At 36.6% G+C, this 18,549-nt stretch overlaps 1 protein-coding gene across 1 annotated transcript in view; it reads right to left on the bottom strand.

Moving 5' to 3' along the window:
* LOC111862320 (titin) overlaps positions 1 to 18,549 on the bottom strand; it is a 584,441-nt gene that overhangs the window by 17,072 nt on the left and 548,820 nt on the right. The window contains exons 20-21 of the mRNA XM_023847603.2: positions 17,319 to 17,390; positions 9,501 to 9,640 (exon numbers count right to left, since the gene is read on the bottom strand). Coding sequence (XP_023703371.1) covers positions 9,501 to 9,640; positions 17,319 to 17,390 — 212 coding nt within the window. The remainder of the gene's footprint in view (positions 1 to 9,500; positions 9,641 to 17,318; positions 17,391 to 18,549) is intronic.

The raw sequence follows: 18,549 nt of genomic DNA, 5'->3' as shown, positions 1-18,549 counted from the left end.
ACTCAAAGGTTCATTAGCATATTCACAAGAGCCCACCACTGGTCCCTATCCTGAGCAAGATCAATCCAATCCATACCATCCCATCTTATCTCTCTAAGATCCATTTTAATAATGTCCACCAACCTATATCCTGGGTCTTCCTAGTGGTTCTTTCCTTCTGGCTCTCCCACCAATATCCTATATGCATTCTTCTTCTTCTTCCCCATTCATGCTATATGCCCTGTCTATCTCATCCTCCTTGACTTCATCATTTTAATTATACTTTGAGAAGAGTACAAGTTATGAAGCTTAGGCATTAAGAATAAAATATCACAATTGTATGCACATTAACATTCTAGTGCAATAGGTGAACCAATTATAGTATCAGAACCATCTTTTTGAAAGTGAATAAAAGAGGGAGGAAAACATTATGACTTGACATGATGTTAAAAGAGCAATGTGGGCTATGAGTATAAGTCTCATCTTCAAACCAGCACTACAGCATACAGCACACGATTACCCTATCAAAAAACGTACAGCTATCCCTGTAACAGGCCATGAAGGCCCACAGAGTTGTGAGATGTTGAGGGTCTCACATTATCTAGAAAATCAGCTCACAGATCGTAGTAAGGTCGTCAGCCTTATGCACTGGCTGCCCTTTATTCCCCAGGAAGATTCCCGGTATTCATTTCTATTAGAGGCTGAGTCGAACCCAGGGTCCTTATCAGGACTCAAACCTGCGAACTTCTCACTTGTAGCAATAGTGCCTCAACCAACTACGCTACCACATGCCCCATTTAATCTATCAGGAATCTGTAATTCTATTAATGAATTGGTTTAGCCTTCTAAGCTGGTCATTTTGAAGGTTTAAAAACGCATCAAGGCATTTCTTGTACTACAATGTAAATTTTTTCAAATGCACCTTTCCATCAAGTATTTTTGGGACAATTTATTTTTTCAGCAACACTATCTGTAACTGTGAAACATAAATGGAACTTTTTGGACTAAATTTGGAAGACCTGACTAAATTGGCAGAGTAACTTTCACAAAGACAGTAGTGAAAATGGCACCAGTTATTACAGGGTCATTAAATGAAGGTGAATGAGATGAGTAAGGCATGTGACATGTTTAGTAGAGATAAGAAATTCACACGTAGTTACAAAAGGTCAGGAAGAGACCTACACATAGATGAGAGGATCATGTTAAAATTTATTTAGATTGTCATCTTCTGGTCCACAATTTCTATCTTCACAACCCTTAAAACTTCAAAATTTCACATGCAAAATGGATCTTCAGAAAGAAACTGGGTGTAAGAATATAATCCAAATTCATCTGGTACAGGACTGGGGAAAGTGGCTTGTTCTTGCAAACAAGTTATAAACCTTCAGATTCTGTAAATGGAAGGGAATTTCTTGAATAGCGGAATGTCTATTTTCTTCTCAAGAAGGTTCCTGTTCTGACCATTCTGCAGTTCATTATGGAAAAACTGGGTTTCACTGCATAAACTGTAACCATAAGATACAGCCGAGAATTATGGCAATATTTTCAGCTTTCACAGTGCATGCAAGCAAGCCTTAGTAACTGCTTCACCTTCTCCTCATTGGAGTGTAGTACATGACTTTCACTCTTTCTGTGTTACATGCTTGCATCACACTATTTGCAACGTGTTAAAAAATCAAAAAAACAAGCTGTGCTGACTCTAAGACTGAATATGTGCACATCATGACATATCAGATTCGCTGCACTGAGATCATGCAATAGAACAAGAAGTAACATATATAAGATTACTATAAAAACATACTCGTATTCCCACTCAAATTCCTTCTCTTTACATGTAAATTGTTTACACTCATATTCAAAGATCCATAGATTCCCATCTTCTGGGATGTGACAGCATGTAGTATGGTAGATTTTACCAATGTTTTGGAGAAACCCGTTGCCTCCATCTTCAGGAAATAACAGACTCTAACATGCACATGGAGGCAGAAACTTCCTCAGAAGCACTGGTATGTATCTAACAGATTATATGGTGACAGATTCCACAATACAGTAATTTTCATAGTCATTTACTCATATGTGTAAATAATATGTTCTATGTCCTATATTATGACAAAAGATAAGGCTGAACATACTGGCATGCAATGTTGCAGTTTCAACACTGTATTTTAAAAAAGTTGGGTGACCAGAATGGATAATTTTTTCCATCAGGGCTCCAAAGATTTGAGGCATCCAGTTCACAGTAGCTAGTATGAATGAAGCAAAGTAAGGGAAGATATTTTCATACACATAGATCATGAAATTCTTATTATGCAAGTTTCTATATTATTCATTTATTTCCTCTTTTGAAGGTTTAAAATTTTTCTGAGCACATTCCTTCCACACACTTGCAATTTAAATTTTTCCTGTAGAGAACGAAATAGACATTTTCAACATTATATTGTACTGAAACCACTAAACAGACAGACACACAATATGCGTGATAGCATAGAGTTTGGATGAAAGTTTTTGCAACTGCAGCTTTTCGTGATGTAAGCATCACATGAGCACCCTTTGTGTGCTTTTTTTGTGCTGGAATTTGAGGAAACAAATTGTTACTGTTGTACAGTGGCATTTTAGAACACCATATGGTAAACCTGCACCTATAAGGCAGTCTGTCTACGATTGGAGCAAGAAATTTCAGAACACTGGTTGTTTATGCAAAGGGAAAAGTTCTGGGAGACCACCTGCACCAGGGGAACAAGTGACCTGTGTTTGTACATGGGCAGCCTTAAGAAGTTGGCAACACGTGCAAGTTTAGAATTATAGATTCCACAACAGACTGTGTGGAACGTTTTGTGGAAATGTCTAAAAATGTCACCTTATAAGTTACAGTTAGTGCTAAGTTTAGGTAATAATGACAAAATCGTACGTCATTCTTTCTGCATGGACATGCAGCAGCGGAGTGAATATGATGACGCTTTCTTTGACCAGCTAATTTTCAGTGATGAGTTGACCTTCCACATTAATGGAAAAGTCAACAAACACAACATGCATATATGGGGAACAGAAAACCTGAGAGAAATGGTTGAGCATGTTTGGGATTCACCGAAGGTTAACATGTTTTGTCCTGCATCACATACAAAGGTGCACAGGCCATTCTTTTCCATGAGAAGACAATAACTGGAAGAGTTTACCTCAACATGTTTAGTGAGTGGCTGTTGCCTCAACTGCAAGAAGACAGTGCAAACTTTATTTTTATCCGAGATGGAGGTCTACCTCACTGGCACATGGAGGTTTGAAATTACCTGGATCAAAATCTGCCTCGACATTGGATTGGACACTCAACAGACCAGAACATGACACTGACACGTTGGGCACAAAGATGTCCAGATCTCACACCTCGTGGTTTTTCTCATAGGAATATATCAAAGACAGAGGTTTTGTTCCTCCACTTCCTGTAAGTGTAAATGATCTAAAGCAATGCATCACAACAGCTGTTGCCAGTGTTGATGAGGGCATGCATCAGTGTATTTGGAAGGAATTTGATTATCGTATTGATATCTGTCATGTGACAAAAGGCTCACACATAGAGCATTTGTAACTTAGTCTTACAACATTAAAGACATGTACTAAAAAACAATTTAAGTATTTGGCTATATCAGTAATCCTTATGTTTCTACAAAACGTTGAAAGTGTCTATTCCTTTAACAGTAACCCAGTATTTCACAATCATAAAAGCAACTGGCAGAAGTGTTTTATTTGTATACGAGTATACATATATATATATTTCTTGACATATTTTCTTTGAAAACAATGTACAATTGGATAAATATACTATAGATAACCAATTTTAAAGACTTCTGATGCTTAATGTAAATGATAATTTTTTTCTATAGTCAAGATAATAAGATAAGATATAAGATAATCAAGATTGTTAAACCTCTGAATTCTGGACTGTAAAAGAGTTAAAACCAGAGCCCTGCATGTGAATTTGCCCTTGTACTGCACCCTACACTTAGGTCAGCAGACTTCTAGTTTCAAAAGAAGCATGGTTCATCCTTAACTTGTGGCTTATGTCCTCAGAGACCTGCTATAGGACATATTATTTGTGACAATGCAAGTCAACCAGTACTCTGCCTTCCTATTCAGTCTGTCCCTTCCCTTATCTCCCCAATAAGGGGGGGGATTCTTCCTTACCCTTCCTTCTGCCATCATTTTTGAGCTGTACATCTACATTGAGAGAACTGATCATTCATGATCAACTGAAATCATTTGTGAAAGTTGTTCAAGGTATGGGTTTGGATCCCAGATGATGGATGTCATATCTTAAATAGTGTCTAGTCGGTGGTTAATTTGGTTTTGAATTTATTGTTGCACTTACCTCTGGGGTATCGTCTTGACTGTTTCAATTAACCAACTGATGTCCCCAGACTGTACACACAAGTATTATTTTTATGAGTGTTCATTAATTTTTTACAAGCATTTTGTACTGACCCCAGTCCATGTTATTTTCATTTTATATAATTTATTCACCTTCCATAAATTTAGTCGAGAATACATTTTGATGGCTGTATATGCAGAAAGAGTATGTGTGGTTGTAACTTCACAGACTCTGTCTGTGTGTGTGTGTGTGTACGCACATGGCCCTCATTTGTTTTATATATTTTATTTTGTCTTTGTATATGTATCAGTTGTGTCTCATTATAGTTGTGTTACTGTTTCATTTATATTAATTTTGCTTCAGTGGGGTGACCCTATGTAGAAATTACTGGTGGAAGGGAAGTAGACAGGCATATATGATGGTCCTCTCCCATCTCATCCCCTTCCCCAAATACACTTCAAAAAGTTTATGATTACCTGATCAAGAAATTCGTAGAGTTTTGTGAAATCCAAATATTCATTAACAAACTCATAAAAGACATCAACAGGACACTATACAGTTAGCTGAATACAGCTTATGACCTCACATACTATTTTGTAAAGTCATTTTAGTGCTATCTGCCCATCTATGTCTAGATAGTTCAACTGGTCTGATTCCTTTAGTATTCTGATCAAAATTCAGCGTGCATTTCTCGTCACTCCCATAAATGTCACATGTATTGACTATCTGGTCAACACATGTGGCACTAATGGGATAACCGAGGAGCTATTTCAAGGAAATGGCAGCTCCTGTCTATAAAACCAAGATTAACAGCCGTGGGGGATCCGTTGCACTGACCACATGACACCCTCTATCTGCTAAATTTGGCACAAACCTCATCAATAACTGGCGGTCGCTTGGTCAGTACAGTTCACTTGCGGACTAAAACCAAGGAGTTTGTTTTTGTTGACTATCTGGCCCTTCATAATTTTTTGAACACAGTAATCTTTAATAGCTCATAGTAAAGTTGAAGTAAAATGTAACCTTGTTCCTGTGGGTGTAATAAGGTTCTGTATCAGTTGCAAATGTCACTTAAACACAGAGACAGAACCAAGTTTCAATAAACTTCATAGTAGCTTTACCCTCCTTATACGATTTCCAAAACATGCTGCTTTTGCACATTGAAATTATTGTAAATTTCTTTCCACCTTTCTTGCACAGGGCATGGCTGGAGTGTTCTATACCTATATTCTCTTCATGATTTACAAACAGCTGGCTAACTGAAATGCATCAGCTTTAAGAAAAATCTAGATTATTTCCCAAAGAAGGAAAGTTATTAAATGGTTAATCATTTTACTAATGAAACTCTCATAAATGTCTCTGTGACTATGTGGTTACTGCCACGCAGTCACATTTGATTCACTTGTTTCATTATTCATACATGTTTCAGTCCTCCATGGCAATTCTCAGGTATATCTTATGTTGTAAATTGTTTCATCGCATCAACTCACTACTGAGGGAAGCACTAAATAAAATTAACTGAAGTTTGAAAATTAAAAACTAGTTAAAATATGGTGAAAATTTAAGTTGATAATAATTCCTAGTTTTCCTCTTGAGTATAAATACTCTAATGCATGTGTCATCTGTGGGTATCCGAAGCAGTTTCTGTTGCCGGTGTCTCCTGTTGGGTGTGGTGTTCATGATGGTGGCTGAAAATATCCTTTGGAGCTGAGTGATTGATGAACCACAAACACCACAGCCACTGAATATAGACTAGCTATACGAGGCTCGTCCACAAACTCAGTTTCCCTGAGACCGTTTACAGAAACAAAACACAATTTCATGGAAATATTTATTGCAACAGATACAGTAAGTGTTCAGCTATTTTTCAACTTAATCGCCACTGGAACTGAGACATTTGTCATACCGTGGAACCAACTTTTGAATACCTGTGTCATAGAAGTCTGCCGCCTGGGATTGGAACCACTGTGTGACAACCATCTCCACCTCTCTGTCATTCCCAAACCGCTGATGCTCACCGGACAGGAATTTCTTGAGGTGTAGGAAAAGATGGAAATCACTGGGAGCGAGGTCCGGGCTGTAGGGTGGGTAATTAAACACCTCCCAGCTGAACTCCTGCAGGAGACTTGCTGTCCGTCGAGCCGTGTGTGGCCTAGCGTTATCGTGCAGGAAGACAATACCGGCATTAAGCATCCCGCACCGCTTGTTCTGAATGGCCCGTCGCAATTTCTGCAGTGTTTCACAGTAATGCTCGGCATTCACCATCTCACCTCTGGTCAGGAAGTCGACGTGGAGAACGCCCCGTCTGTCCCAGAATACCGTGCACATCACTTCCCGTGCCGACAACATCTGCTTGAATTTCGTCTTACAGGGAGATCCACTGTGACGCCAATGCATTGACTGCTGCTTGGTTTCTGGGGTAATGTGTGCAATCCACGATTCATCACATTTGATGATCCGGTCCAGAAACTCGTCACCGTCATCATGGTATCGCTGCAGAAAGGTCAATGCTGACTCTATGAGCTTTGTTTAGTGTTCTGGTGTCAGTTGCTTCAGCAACCACCTGGCACACAATTTCCTGAACAACAGACGCTCCGTGACAATTTCGTGCAACAAGGAGTGGGAAATCTGCGGGACATGACTGCTGAGTTCCACAATTGTGACGCGATGATTCTCCATAATGTGTTCCCGCACAAGCTCCACCAGGTCGTCTGTAATGATGGATGGCCGCCCACTACGCTTCTCATCATGCACACTTTGTCGACCTGCTGAAAATTGTCTGCACCAGCGACGCACCATCTGCTTGCTCATGACGTTAGGCCCATAGACCCGGCACAGCTGACGATGAATTTTGATCGGCACTATGCTCTGTGCATTGAAAAACTTTATCACTGACCGCACTTCACAGTCGGCGGGAGTTGGAATAAGAGCCTCCATCTTCAACAGCTGCAACGATGCTACTGTGGGAACATGGGAAATTCCGTTTGTGCATGCACCATGCTACATCATTGCTCTTATCACGTATGTGCAGTTGCTTCGTGCAATATAAGGTTTGCTAGCTGTGGGATGAGTGGGAAACTTACTTTGCGGACGTGCTACATAACTGCACTAAAAATCCACACACCGTATATGTAGGTTTGGTGCAGCTTTTCAAGCACTTCACCTCCAAAGGACTTTTTCTTCCACCATCATTAATAGCACTCCAAACAAGCAAAAGACTCTGACAACAAAATCTACATCAGACCTCCTAAGTGGACTTATAGTAGTCCTCCTAAAAGAAAAACCAATGTCCACTTCAATTTAAAACATATTATAACTAGCTTTTGGCTTTCAAATCTTATTTAATTTTAATTGGTGCTTCCCTTGATAGTGAGTTGATACAATGAAACAAATTGCAACATACTGTGACATTGTGACATGATGGTGAGATTGTCATCGGGGTCAGCACAACATGAAGATGCCATTCACAATATGATATATCTCAGGATAGTCACATAAGACCAAAACATGTTGTGTCAATATTAAAGCAAGTGAATGAAATTGATAATATGGCATTATTAACACATTTGTTGAAGTTGCATTAATAAGACTGAAAATAAATAAGTAATAAATCAACACAACATGATGCTTGAATATAAAATGTTGCATTAATAAAACTAAAAATAAATAATCAAGTAACTGATCAATGCATCAAGATGCTTAAGTATATTAAGGAATTTAATTTTCTACCATTATCATGAAAACTGTTATGAACAATACTTTTGGAAAATATTCTCTATTCCTATTTTCCTCCAGGATAAATTGGGAGCACAGATTTTTATTTACGGATTCTGGTCATCCTATATGAAACGTGTTTATGGCAGGAAAATATGAGTATAGAAAATTATAAAGGACATTTTCCCTATAAGAAATGCAAAGGTTATTTTTCATCAGAAATCCAGAGAAAGGACTATGTGCAAAGCAAAAATGTTGATGCCATTATGAAATGTTATAGTGAGAAGTGTAGTTGAATGTATTTTGACAGATGATTGATATCCATTGCTTTCTACACTTTCATCCCTGGTTGTCATATTCATATTCATATGTCACGAAACATATTCAGTGAGAAAACAATGAAACCTATTAACACAAATTATTCCAAAAATTCGAAGGGGGCAATGTGTGCAGTTACACAATTAATGAAGATAAATATGTTTGTGTACAGGTTTGTAGGTGTATCCACAAAAATATGTAATAAAAATGTGAAAAGTTTTAAGAAATTGAAAGGAAGATTACTGACTTGTAAAGCAGGAAAGGCAAACACACATCTGGGGGCCAGAGAGAGATTGTTCTTAAGTCAGTGGCCAGAGTGTTTCAATTAAAGGCAATCTTTATTAGCAGATGATTTGGTTATTAATTTTGAAAACCATGCTGTAAATCTGGTCTATTTATATATCAATGTGCCAATACCATGCTGGATTTGAAATCATGAACAAAATTAACTTACATAAAAAATTAAAGTTATTGCACAGCAGTTAGACAGCAGTTTCAAAAACAAGAGGTGGAGTGAATAGAGCCGCATCCTATAAGAAGGAAAATGTTTCAGAACAAGGAGTCCCAAATTTCAAATTAAACATAATATTTTCAATAAACATTCACTGCAGTGGACAACCACATAGAGATTCAGTGAGTGACACTAGCATTGCAACTATGATTAATAGACCAGAAGGGCATCACACTCAGCAATCAGGAAAAGCATTCTGTAGGCACTCATTTTTCATGTTTGTATAGGACAGCTTTAGTATAAAAACAGGCTATTTAAAAACAACTGAGTTACTGTTAACATAGTTTGTTTTCAGCAACCAGGAGTCCTATACAAAGACAAAAATATAACTGTTCAAAAGAGCCTCTCCCATACATTTCTTTGCACATGGCTTTGGTTAGTGTTTGGATATAATGGCTGTCATCTATTTATCTCCAAATATTCCCAGACTTTGTAATGTGCTTGAAGTGCAAATGAAGTGAAAGCTTTCACTACAAAAAAAAATATTTTGATTTCAGTTCAGAAATGAATCAAGAANTGCAATAACTACACTTACAAAACACATATTCAAATACTACTAAAATTTCATGTCTGTTCAGTTAGCAGAGGGATGCAAGTTATTATGTAAAATGTATTTACCTTGTTTGGTGCTGACTGCATGCCATGGAAGGGCAAATTCTCATAGAAAGCCTTGTCCCCATCAGGCTGTAGCAGGCCATCACTTGGGGACCCAGCAAGATCAGGCATTGATTTATCTTTGGTAGCTGATGGACTTGGGTCTGCAAACAATTCACAATAATTGTAAAACTTCATTATGATGAAAATAATGATTTACATATAAAATTTAAAATGAGTCAAGAGTGCTCCCATCTGCAGTGTTACTGGTAAAAGGTCACTAACATTATGTAGGAAGACTGCCTCCATCTTCAGAATTAAATTAAGTTACACAAGTAAGCGAGCGGCCTCCGTAGTCTAGGGGTAACGTTCCCACCTCATGACTCAAGGTATGCGGGTTCAAACCCGCCTGAGGTCATGGAATTTTTAAGGGCGGAAAAATTCAGGGAACAAGTCCTCCGGGAGGGACTTTTAAGCCGTGGGCCCCGTGTCGTAGCTTTACGGCATGTAAAAGAACCTCATGTCTCCAAAGGAGGCCACTGAGCTAAATTAAGGACATTTCCCGCCAAACAGTAGTCTCTAACGCCTCTGGTAGATGGGGGAAGCATTGAGATACCTCTGAGCCAGTAGAGGCCGACCTCGCTGGCTGAGTAGGGACTGATGGTAAGCACCAATACCAGTAGGGTATAGAGGCTGGTAGAAGATTGTAGGGGGACGCACAATAGATCAAACTGGTTGCGGTGCATGGGGAAACCCACCCCCTCCAATAATAATAATAATAATAATAATAATAATAATAATAATAATAATACACAAGTAAGCAGAAGCAGAGTATTCTGTTTGTTGCTTGCCTGGCTTATTCTTTGACCTGAAAATGGATGCAGAATGTTCCTTTCAAAATTTCAGTAAATTTCTACTGGAGTATATAGTGTAATATCTCAGAAGATAATATTTTTCACAGTTACTGCCAAGAGAATCTCAAATCTTATATGAAATTACATATTCATGCAACATTCAATATCGTCCCTAACAAATTTATCGCCAAGAAAGTTCTATCATCATTCAAATTTTCCTCTTTTTCTGTATATGTCACATGATTGCTGAAAAAGTGGATAATTTCAAATTAAAATAATAGGTTGAAGGTAAGTTAAGTGATACTTTTGATTTACAGAAAGGGGAATAAAGAATGTATGCTCAGTTTAGATAAGAAAATATACTCCTACATGATAATATTTTCATAACTTCAATCTTATCCAGTTCTGGCCAAATGCAAGAACTTCGGTCTCAATTATTTGTTCCTTTATTTCTAAGTAATAAGAAATCCCCCCCTCACCCCCTATTCCAAATGTAATGTACTTGCTTATGAAAACAGACTATTTAGAGGGAAAAATATACATATAGATTAACACTACAAAACAGTGGGTACAGTTCATTAATATGGCACAGCAAATGATTTTATTCTAATGCCAGAGAGGAAAGAGAAACTACAGAGTGATAATAAACATATGAAAGTAATTTGTACAAAAGTCTGGCCCCTACAAGCAGAATTCAGTCCCACTGACAGTGAGGTTTCAGTTATATTTTCATTCATTCATTCATTTATTTCAAATTCAGTAAATCCAAAACATAGGTTGAAATACAACCCTGGATATAGAACATGTCAATAATAATATTAAAATAAGTTCCAAACATTGAAACAGTCAAGATAAACAATAAAAACGATATAAAATAGTACACAGTGTAATAACGATTTCATTAAATAGAAACAAATTAAAACAAAGAATTTAAATTATCAGTAACATGAATCTTCTATATACAATTCCACCCAAAATATATTAAGTGCAAAAGATTATTATGCGCTTTAGTTTCAAGATAAATATAAGCAATAAATATAACGCCTCACATACCAGTTAAATATCATATATACCTGTCACAGTCATACAATAGTCTGAAATCATTTACATAATTTAATGTAATCGTGTGTTAAAAAATAAATTATTAATAAAATATTATAAAAATATTCATCGGGAAGTAGTTTGGTAAAATTCATCAATGCTATAAAATGCATGTTCAGTGAGATATCTTCTCAATAAAAATTTGAACTTCTTAATTTCTCCAGATGATGATTTAATATTCAAAGGTAATTTATTATACAATTTGCTTCCAGAGAACAGGACTCCTTTTTGTGCAATTGATAAATTTGTAAAGGGTAAGTGTAAATTGTAATTATAACGGGTATTAATATTATGTATTTCTGTATTAAATTTGAAATAATTTTTATTCTTAATAACAAAGAGAAGCAAAGAAAAAATATATTCAGATTGGAGTGGCAATATTTGTAACTTTTTAAACAATTCCCTACAAGAATCATATTTTCCTGATCCAGACATAATTCTTATGATTCTTTTTTGTATTTTAAAAATGTTCTTACTAAAAGGGGCATTACCCCAAAAGATAATGCCATACTTCAATATTGAATGCACATAAGAGTGATAAATCGTCTTTATTGTATCCAATGACATAAAGGGTTTTATTGCCCTTATTGCAAAACATGCTTTGCTTAGTCTTACTGATAATAAAGTTAAGTGATTTTTCCATGACAATGAACTATCTATATTTATTCCCAAAAACTTTGAACAATTAATATTTGTAATTAATGTATTAGTAATTGTACTTTGGATTTCTATTTCTCTATGCTTCTTTAGGAAAAATTGTAAAAACTGTGTTTTATCACAATTTAGAGTTAAAAAGTTTTTTTTAAACCATATCATTGCTTCATTAAAAATTAAGGTAACATTACTTCTAAATTTTTCAGGATTCAAATTAGATACAATAATACTTGTGTCATCAGCAAATAATACAGGCTGAGCTAGTTTTCTTAAGGAAGATGGGAAATCATTAATGTAAATAAGAAATAATAGTGGTCCCAGTACAGAGCCTTGTGGCACTCCATGTTTGACCATCATCCATTTAGAGGATACTTTATTCAAATTATTATCATTTATAATCGTTCTTTGATATCTATTTTCAAGGTATGATTTCATTAGTTTTATTGCTGAACCCGAGATTCCATAAAATTTCAATTTTTCCAGTAAGACATTGTGATTTACACAATCAAAAGCCTTTTGTAAATCACAAAATAATCCACCCACATATTCTTTTTTGTCCAAAGAAGTTAATATATTATCTAAAAGATTATATGTTGCCATTTCAGTAGATGATTCTTTTCTAAATCCAAACTGTTCCTTGGCCAATATATTATTCCTATTTAAATGAGAATAAATTCTTCTATAAATAATCTTTTCAATGATTTTAGAGAAAGTTGGAAGAAGTGAGATTGGCCTATAGTTAGAGATTTCAGTTTTATCACCCTTTTTATAGAGAGGCTTAACTTCAGAAAACTTAAGCCTATCTGGGAAAATACCAGTTAATAGTATCTTATTACATAGATATGTTAGGGGAGACAGGATATACGGGGCACTAGATTTCATAATCTTCAATGATATTTCATCATAGCCATGAGAATTCTTCGGTTTCATTGACAATATTATTTTTTTAATTTCATAAGAATTAGTATTACTAAAGTTCATTTTTGGAAATAACTGGTGTGAATTTTGACGTAAATAATATAAAAAATCCTTATTATTATCAGGAGATTGTTTATAAAATTTATTGTTGAGTAATTTTTCAGCTATAGATGAAAAGTAATTATTAAAAGTTTCTGCAATATCAATTGGATTTTCTGACAATTTATCATTTGTTTTTATCTTAATTATATTATCAACAGATCCTTTTTTGTTTGTAATAGTTTTCACAATATTCCATGTAGTTTTAGTCTTGTTATTAGATTTTAGTATAAGTGTATTATAATATAATTTTTATGGTTTTGCCTACATGTTCAGACATATCTGTGAAATTTATTCTTGGAAATGTCTTAAAATATTATTCAGCAATTCATAATCTTCTTACAGAACATTTGAAATCTGCTTATATGCAGGTCAATACAGAACAGAGGATTGAATCAAATATTATTCCGAAAATTATTGAAGTTGCTTACAACACTCAGCATTTCACCTATTGCCATGTACAAGAATCATGCATCAGTATCAGTAAAGAAACACAAATCACAGAAGATTCTTTTCACATCACTTACTAAATACCCATTAGCAGGTACGGAAATATGGCATTACTGACGTGTACTGGATCCTGAGTAGCAGTGAAGTCAGGAATGTAAGATTATGAAATCACCATGCTGTCTGTATGCCCTAATATTACTTCTGAACCAAACAACTGATTTTTATGAAATGTGGTATGATTCCACCCCCGTCTACAAATTTTCAATGTGATAAAACAGTATGGCAGGCATACATTCTTGTGAATTGTCACTGAGCCTACAACCACTTTTTTTTATTGCTAGTGGGGTGGGACTAAGTCCCTTGTACTGTGGCCACTTCTGGCCTATTGTACAAGCCCCAGATGATAGGTGAGGGTGATTGTGGAGCAATTGGTGGAATGAAGATTGGCAGAGGAAACCAAAGTACTTGGAGAAAACCTGCCCCAGCACCACTTTGTTCACCACAAATCCCACTTGACCAGACCCGGGATCGAACCTGGGCCGCCGCAGTGGGAAGCCAGTGACTAACCGCTTGAGCTATGGCACGGCCTACAACAACTTAATATAGTGTTTTGAAATTAAGTATGGTAATATGTATTTGAGTGTTCTCTCTCATCTCCCATTTCATCAATTAGTAGTTCATGTTCTCAATAGCTGGTGCAGCATGATGAAATAACTATATACAAATCATGTATCTGACTAAAGTTAACAACGATAAAACAGCTGTCATTATTGTTTATGTCTCTTTTCAAACCAGCAGGAAATTAATACCTATATTTGTGCTTTCCTGACAATATCTGTTTTTTTAAAGTTTACCCTCTTGTTAGATAATAAAGAGGGAGTGAATGTCATTAAAAGGAAACACACTTCTTACACTGCTGTCCGAATACTTTTTGTCTGCAATACTGGAGTACAGTAAAGTATATGACCATTTATTTACATATTATGTAATACTGTCATCATCTAGTAGGCATTTTTTTTTAAATTCGCTTAGTGGGGGCTGGAGTCCAACTGGGTCCACTCGGCATGCCGGCCACTGATTGGCCTATTGTAGCCTGCCCTGGGTGATTATGATGATTGAGAATTTGGTGGAATGAAGATTGGCAGGGGAAACCGAAGTACTTGGAGAAAATCCACCCCAGCGCCACTTTGTCCACCACAGATCCCACTTCACCAGACCTGGGATTGAACCCAGGCCGCCATGGTGGGAAGTCAGTGACTAACTGCTGAGCTGTGGTGTGGCCATCTAGTATGAAAATCCAGTTCTGCTTTAAACAAGTTGTGTGCAGTGGCACTACATCAGCTGGCCTGCATGCACCTCATTCTGTCTGGTAGGTTCACCTAACTGATCACTTGATGAGAAAGATCAAGTGGATAAAAATTGACATGGGGCACATTCTAAAGAAAGTGGAGCCTGGACAATGTTTTAAGTTGAAGGACACTGCTGGCTGCAGTCCAGTCTACAGAAGTTAATGAGCTCAGTGGAACTGCCTGCAAGTGTCAGACTATCCTAGAGTGCCACTGGGAGTCAGCTGATGGACAGTGTGAAACAGTCCAAATAGATCTTCTTCAGAGCAAGGTGAAGAATATATTATGCAATATCTATGGAGGATCTTCAGCAGATCAATCCAGTCCATACCATCCGATCCTAACACTCTAAGATCCATTTTAATATTATTCACTCATCTATATCTTTGTCTTCCTAGCTGTCTCTTTCCTTCTGGCTCCCACCAATATCCTATATTCAACCCCCCCCCCCCCCATTTGTGCTACATGCCCTGCCCATCGCATCCTGCTTCATTTGATCGTTCTAATTATACTTGGAGAAGAGTACAAGTTATGAAGCTCCTCATTATGCAGTTTTCTCCAGCATCCTGTCACTTTGGTCCAAATATTTTCCTCAGCACTCTCTTCTCAAAAACCCTCAGTCTATGTTCCTCCCTTAAAGTCAGAGACCAAGTTTCACACCCATACAGAACCAGAGGAAAAAATTAAGGTCTTGTATATTAGAATTTTTATGTTTTTAGACAGCAGACAGGAAGATGAAAGGTTCTGGACTGAATGGTAGCAAGCATTACCCGACTTCAATCTCCTCTTAATTTCCTCTTGAATCAGGTTTTCATTTGTTATAGTCATTCCAAAATATCTGAACTGTGCCACATTTTTGAAACATCTGTTACCTATCTTTATGTCATGATTTTGCCCTGCATTTTGGTGACATGATAGCAACATATACTTCGTTTTCTTTGTGTTTACTTCTAGACCAATCTCATTACTAGCATAAATTAAAGTTTGTGTGTTTCTCTTTATGTTATGTAGAAATATGAGGTAGCTATTATCAGATGCATGTAAGAATATACACAAATGATCAAGTACAATTATTAATATAAAATACAATACTACACATCTTTCAGGGCTGAGGTTCAGTATTCAGTATTGAGGGGCTGGGCTTCCCCATGCACTTAGACCAGTTATTGATCCATTGTGTGTACCCCTTTTAATTTCTACTGTCTCCATACCCTACCGGTACTGGTGCTTACTATCAGCCCTTTTCTGCCAGCGAGGTTCCAACCTTCTACGGGCAGTGGTATCTAACAGTTAGTCCCTTTCTGTCAGAGAGTCCTCTGGCAGTGGTACCTAACGCTTCCCCCATCTATCGGAGGCATTGGAAACTACTTTGGGCGGGAAACTTTTTGGCCAAATTTAGCTCAGAGGTCTCCTAGAGACATGAGGTTCTTTTACATGCTGTAAATCTACGACACGGGACCCACGGCTTAAAGTCCCTCCCGGAGGACTTGTTCCCTGAATTTTTCCGCCCTTAAAAATTCCACAACCTCTGCTGAGTTTGAACCCATGTACATTGAGTCATGAGGTGGGAACGTTACCCCTAGACTACACAGGCCGTTCAGTGCTGAGGTTACTCTGCAGAAACACAAACTGTATTTATCCTGAAAGATGCCGTCCCAACCTTATAGACATCAGAACACTCTCTCTTATTCATAGCCTTTTCAAGCAGAGTTTGAAAAATGACTATGAAAGCAAGTACCATTTAATTTAGTAATGTAAGATTTGAGGTTTTCACGGCAGTGACTATGAAGAAAGCAGTCTTCTGGGATTTGGCACCGTGTATATGTGGTGTTAACCGACGTTTCGGAGGAACGTACCGCCTCCATCTTCAGGGTAGAAGGAAAAATATAAGAAATCCGCAGGCGAAGAGACTGTGAATATTTCCAACACCAGTCTGCTTTTACTGGTTCTCACAGTCTCTTCACCTGCGGATTTCTTATATTTTTCCTTCTACCCTGAAGATGGAGGCGATACGTTCCTCCGAAACGTCGGTTAACACTACATATACACGGTGCCAAATCCCAGAAGACTGCTTTCTTCATAATTTATTAATGTTAGAATTTTGTCTTTTTTAAACACAATATTTTAATGCATATTTTGAAGGTGAGAAGCAATCAAGTTATTATATTCTGTCACAGAGCATGGCATTTTCTATTCACCTGCTGAGTAAACACAAATAATAAAATCTAAAAGTTTGTGATAATGGTCCAGTAAGTCAATAATTGTAAAATAATGGTACAAAATAAACTAAACTACATCTGTTGACATTCAGGAAAATATACCTTATGCAAATTAAGTCTATTTATTAACGAACTATACTCACACAATATTCTGGTTTTGATCTGCAAAATATGTACACTAAGATTCAAGTATCCACTAACCTGTCCCAGGTTTTTTACGCTTCCTTGACACACCACTGTTGAGTGGACCATCTAATTTCTTGAAAGTCACCACTAAAAACATAACACAATGCACAAACCATGCCAATCACAAAGCTACTGGAACAAATAATAATGCTACCAACATCTTAAGTATCAGAAAGTTACTTATAAAAGGATTACATGCAAACATTGTTGAAATTATTATGATTATTATTGCTGGTAAGATACAGCAAATGTGATTAATTCCTGCAAAAATACAATATTATTACAATAATGCTCTCAAAAACTAAGTACCTCACATTTTCACAACATATATGATGTCTAAAATGTGAATAAATCAACAATTCTATCCAACCTTAAAATTCTTTAACAAAATAAGATTGTGAGTGAATATAGGAAATAAGGAGTTTTTCTGAACTACGAAAGAACATATAACAAGAGTAATTTGAATATTTTTGTTGTCAGTCTGGTGAGTACAATCATATTTAGGTACAATAGGCTTGTACACAAGGTATGACATGCGCTGATATTTCAGTGGCATGGGGCATACCAACATGGTAGGGAAGAAGACTGAGTAGTGACCTCCCATTTACAAATACAAATTCTTGGAATTATTACCTATCACGGGTTCATTTAACACTTCTTAGGTACTACTATGGAGTAGTATCAAAAAAAATTTTCATGGATGGCTAGTAGCTGAAACGAATGCATTAAGAAAAATAATGGGAAAAATGAGAATTGGTCATGTGAGAAGTTGAGGCATCAATACAGTATTTAAGAATGAGAAAAATGGATACCATGATAAACAACTAGATTAACACAATTCATAACAATAACAACAACATATTGTTTTGATGGGAAAAAGTTTGTCCCTTATACAAAGAAATCATACAGTATATAAGAAGAAGTAATATTTTAAATTACTTCTTCTTATATACTGTATGACTCAGTACTCAGGAATTCTGTTATACACATATGTGGTTTGGTTGCAGATGATTCAGTATAATGTCAAGTGACAAGTCCTCACATATTCAGTTACAAACTTTTACACTCAACAGTATAAAGACATGATGCCGCTCATCTATACTGACTCTCCAATGTGAGCTGTGGTACTGCATGCATCAACTGAGTATAAACCAAATTCAGACAAATGGTAATCCTGTGAGATTATGCCCCAAATCCGGAATAGTGAAATCAGAGATGTCCATTGCTACCCAACTGCTTGGTAAAC

Source organism: Cryptotermes secundus, unplaced genomic scaffold (assembly GCF_002891405.2).
Source record: "Cryptotermes secundus unplaced genomic scaffold, Csec_1.0 scaffold319, whole genome shotgun sequence".
Lineage (NCBI taxonomy): Eukaryota > Metazoa > Arthropoda > Insecta > Blattodea > Kalotermitidae > Cryptotermes > Cryptotermes secundus.
Note: the sequence above shows the minus strand (reverse complement) of the source record. Positions and strands in the feature narration are given on the sequence as shown.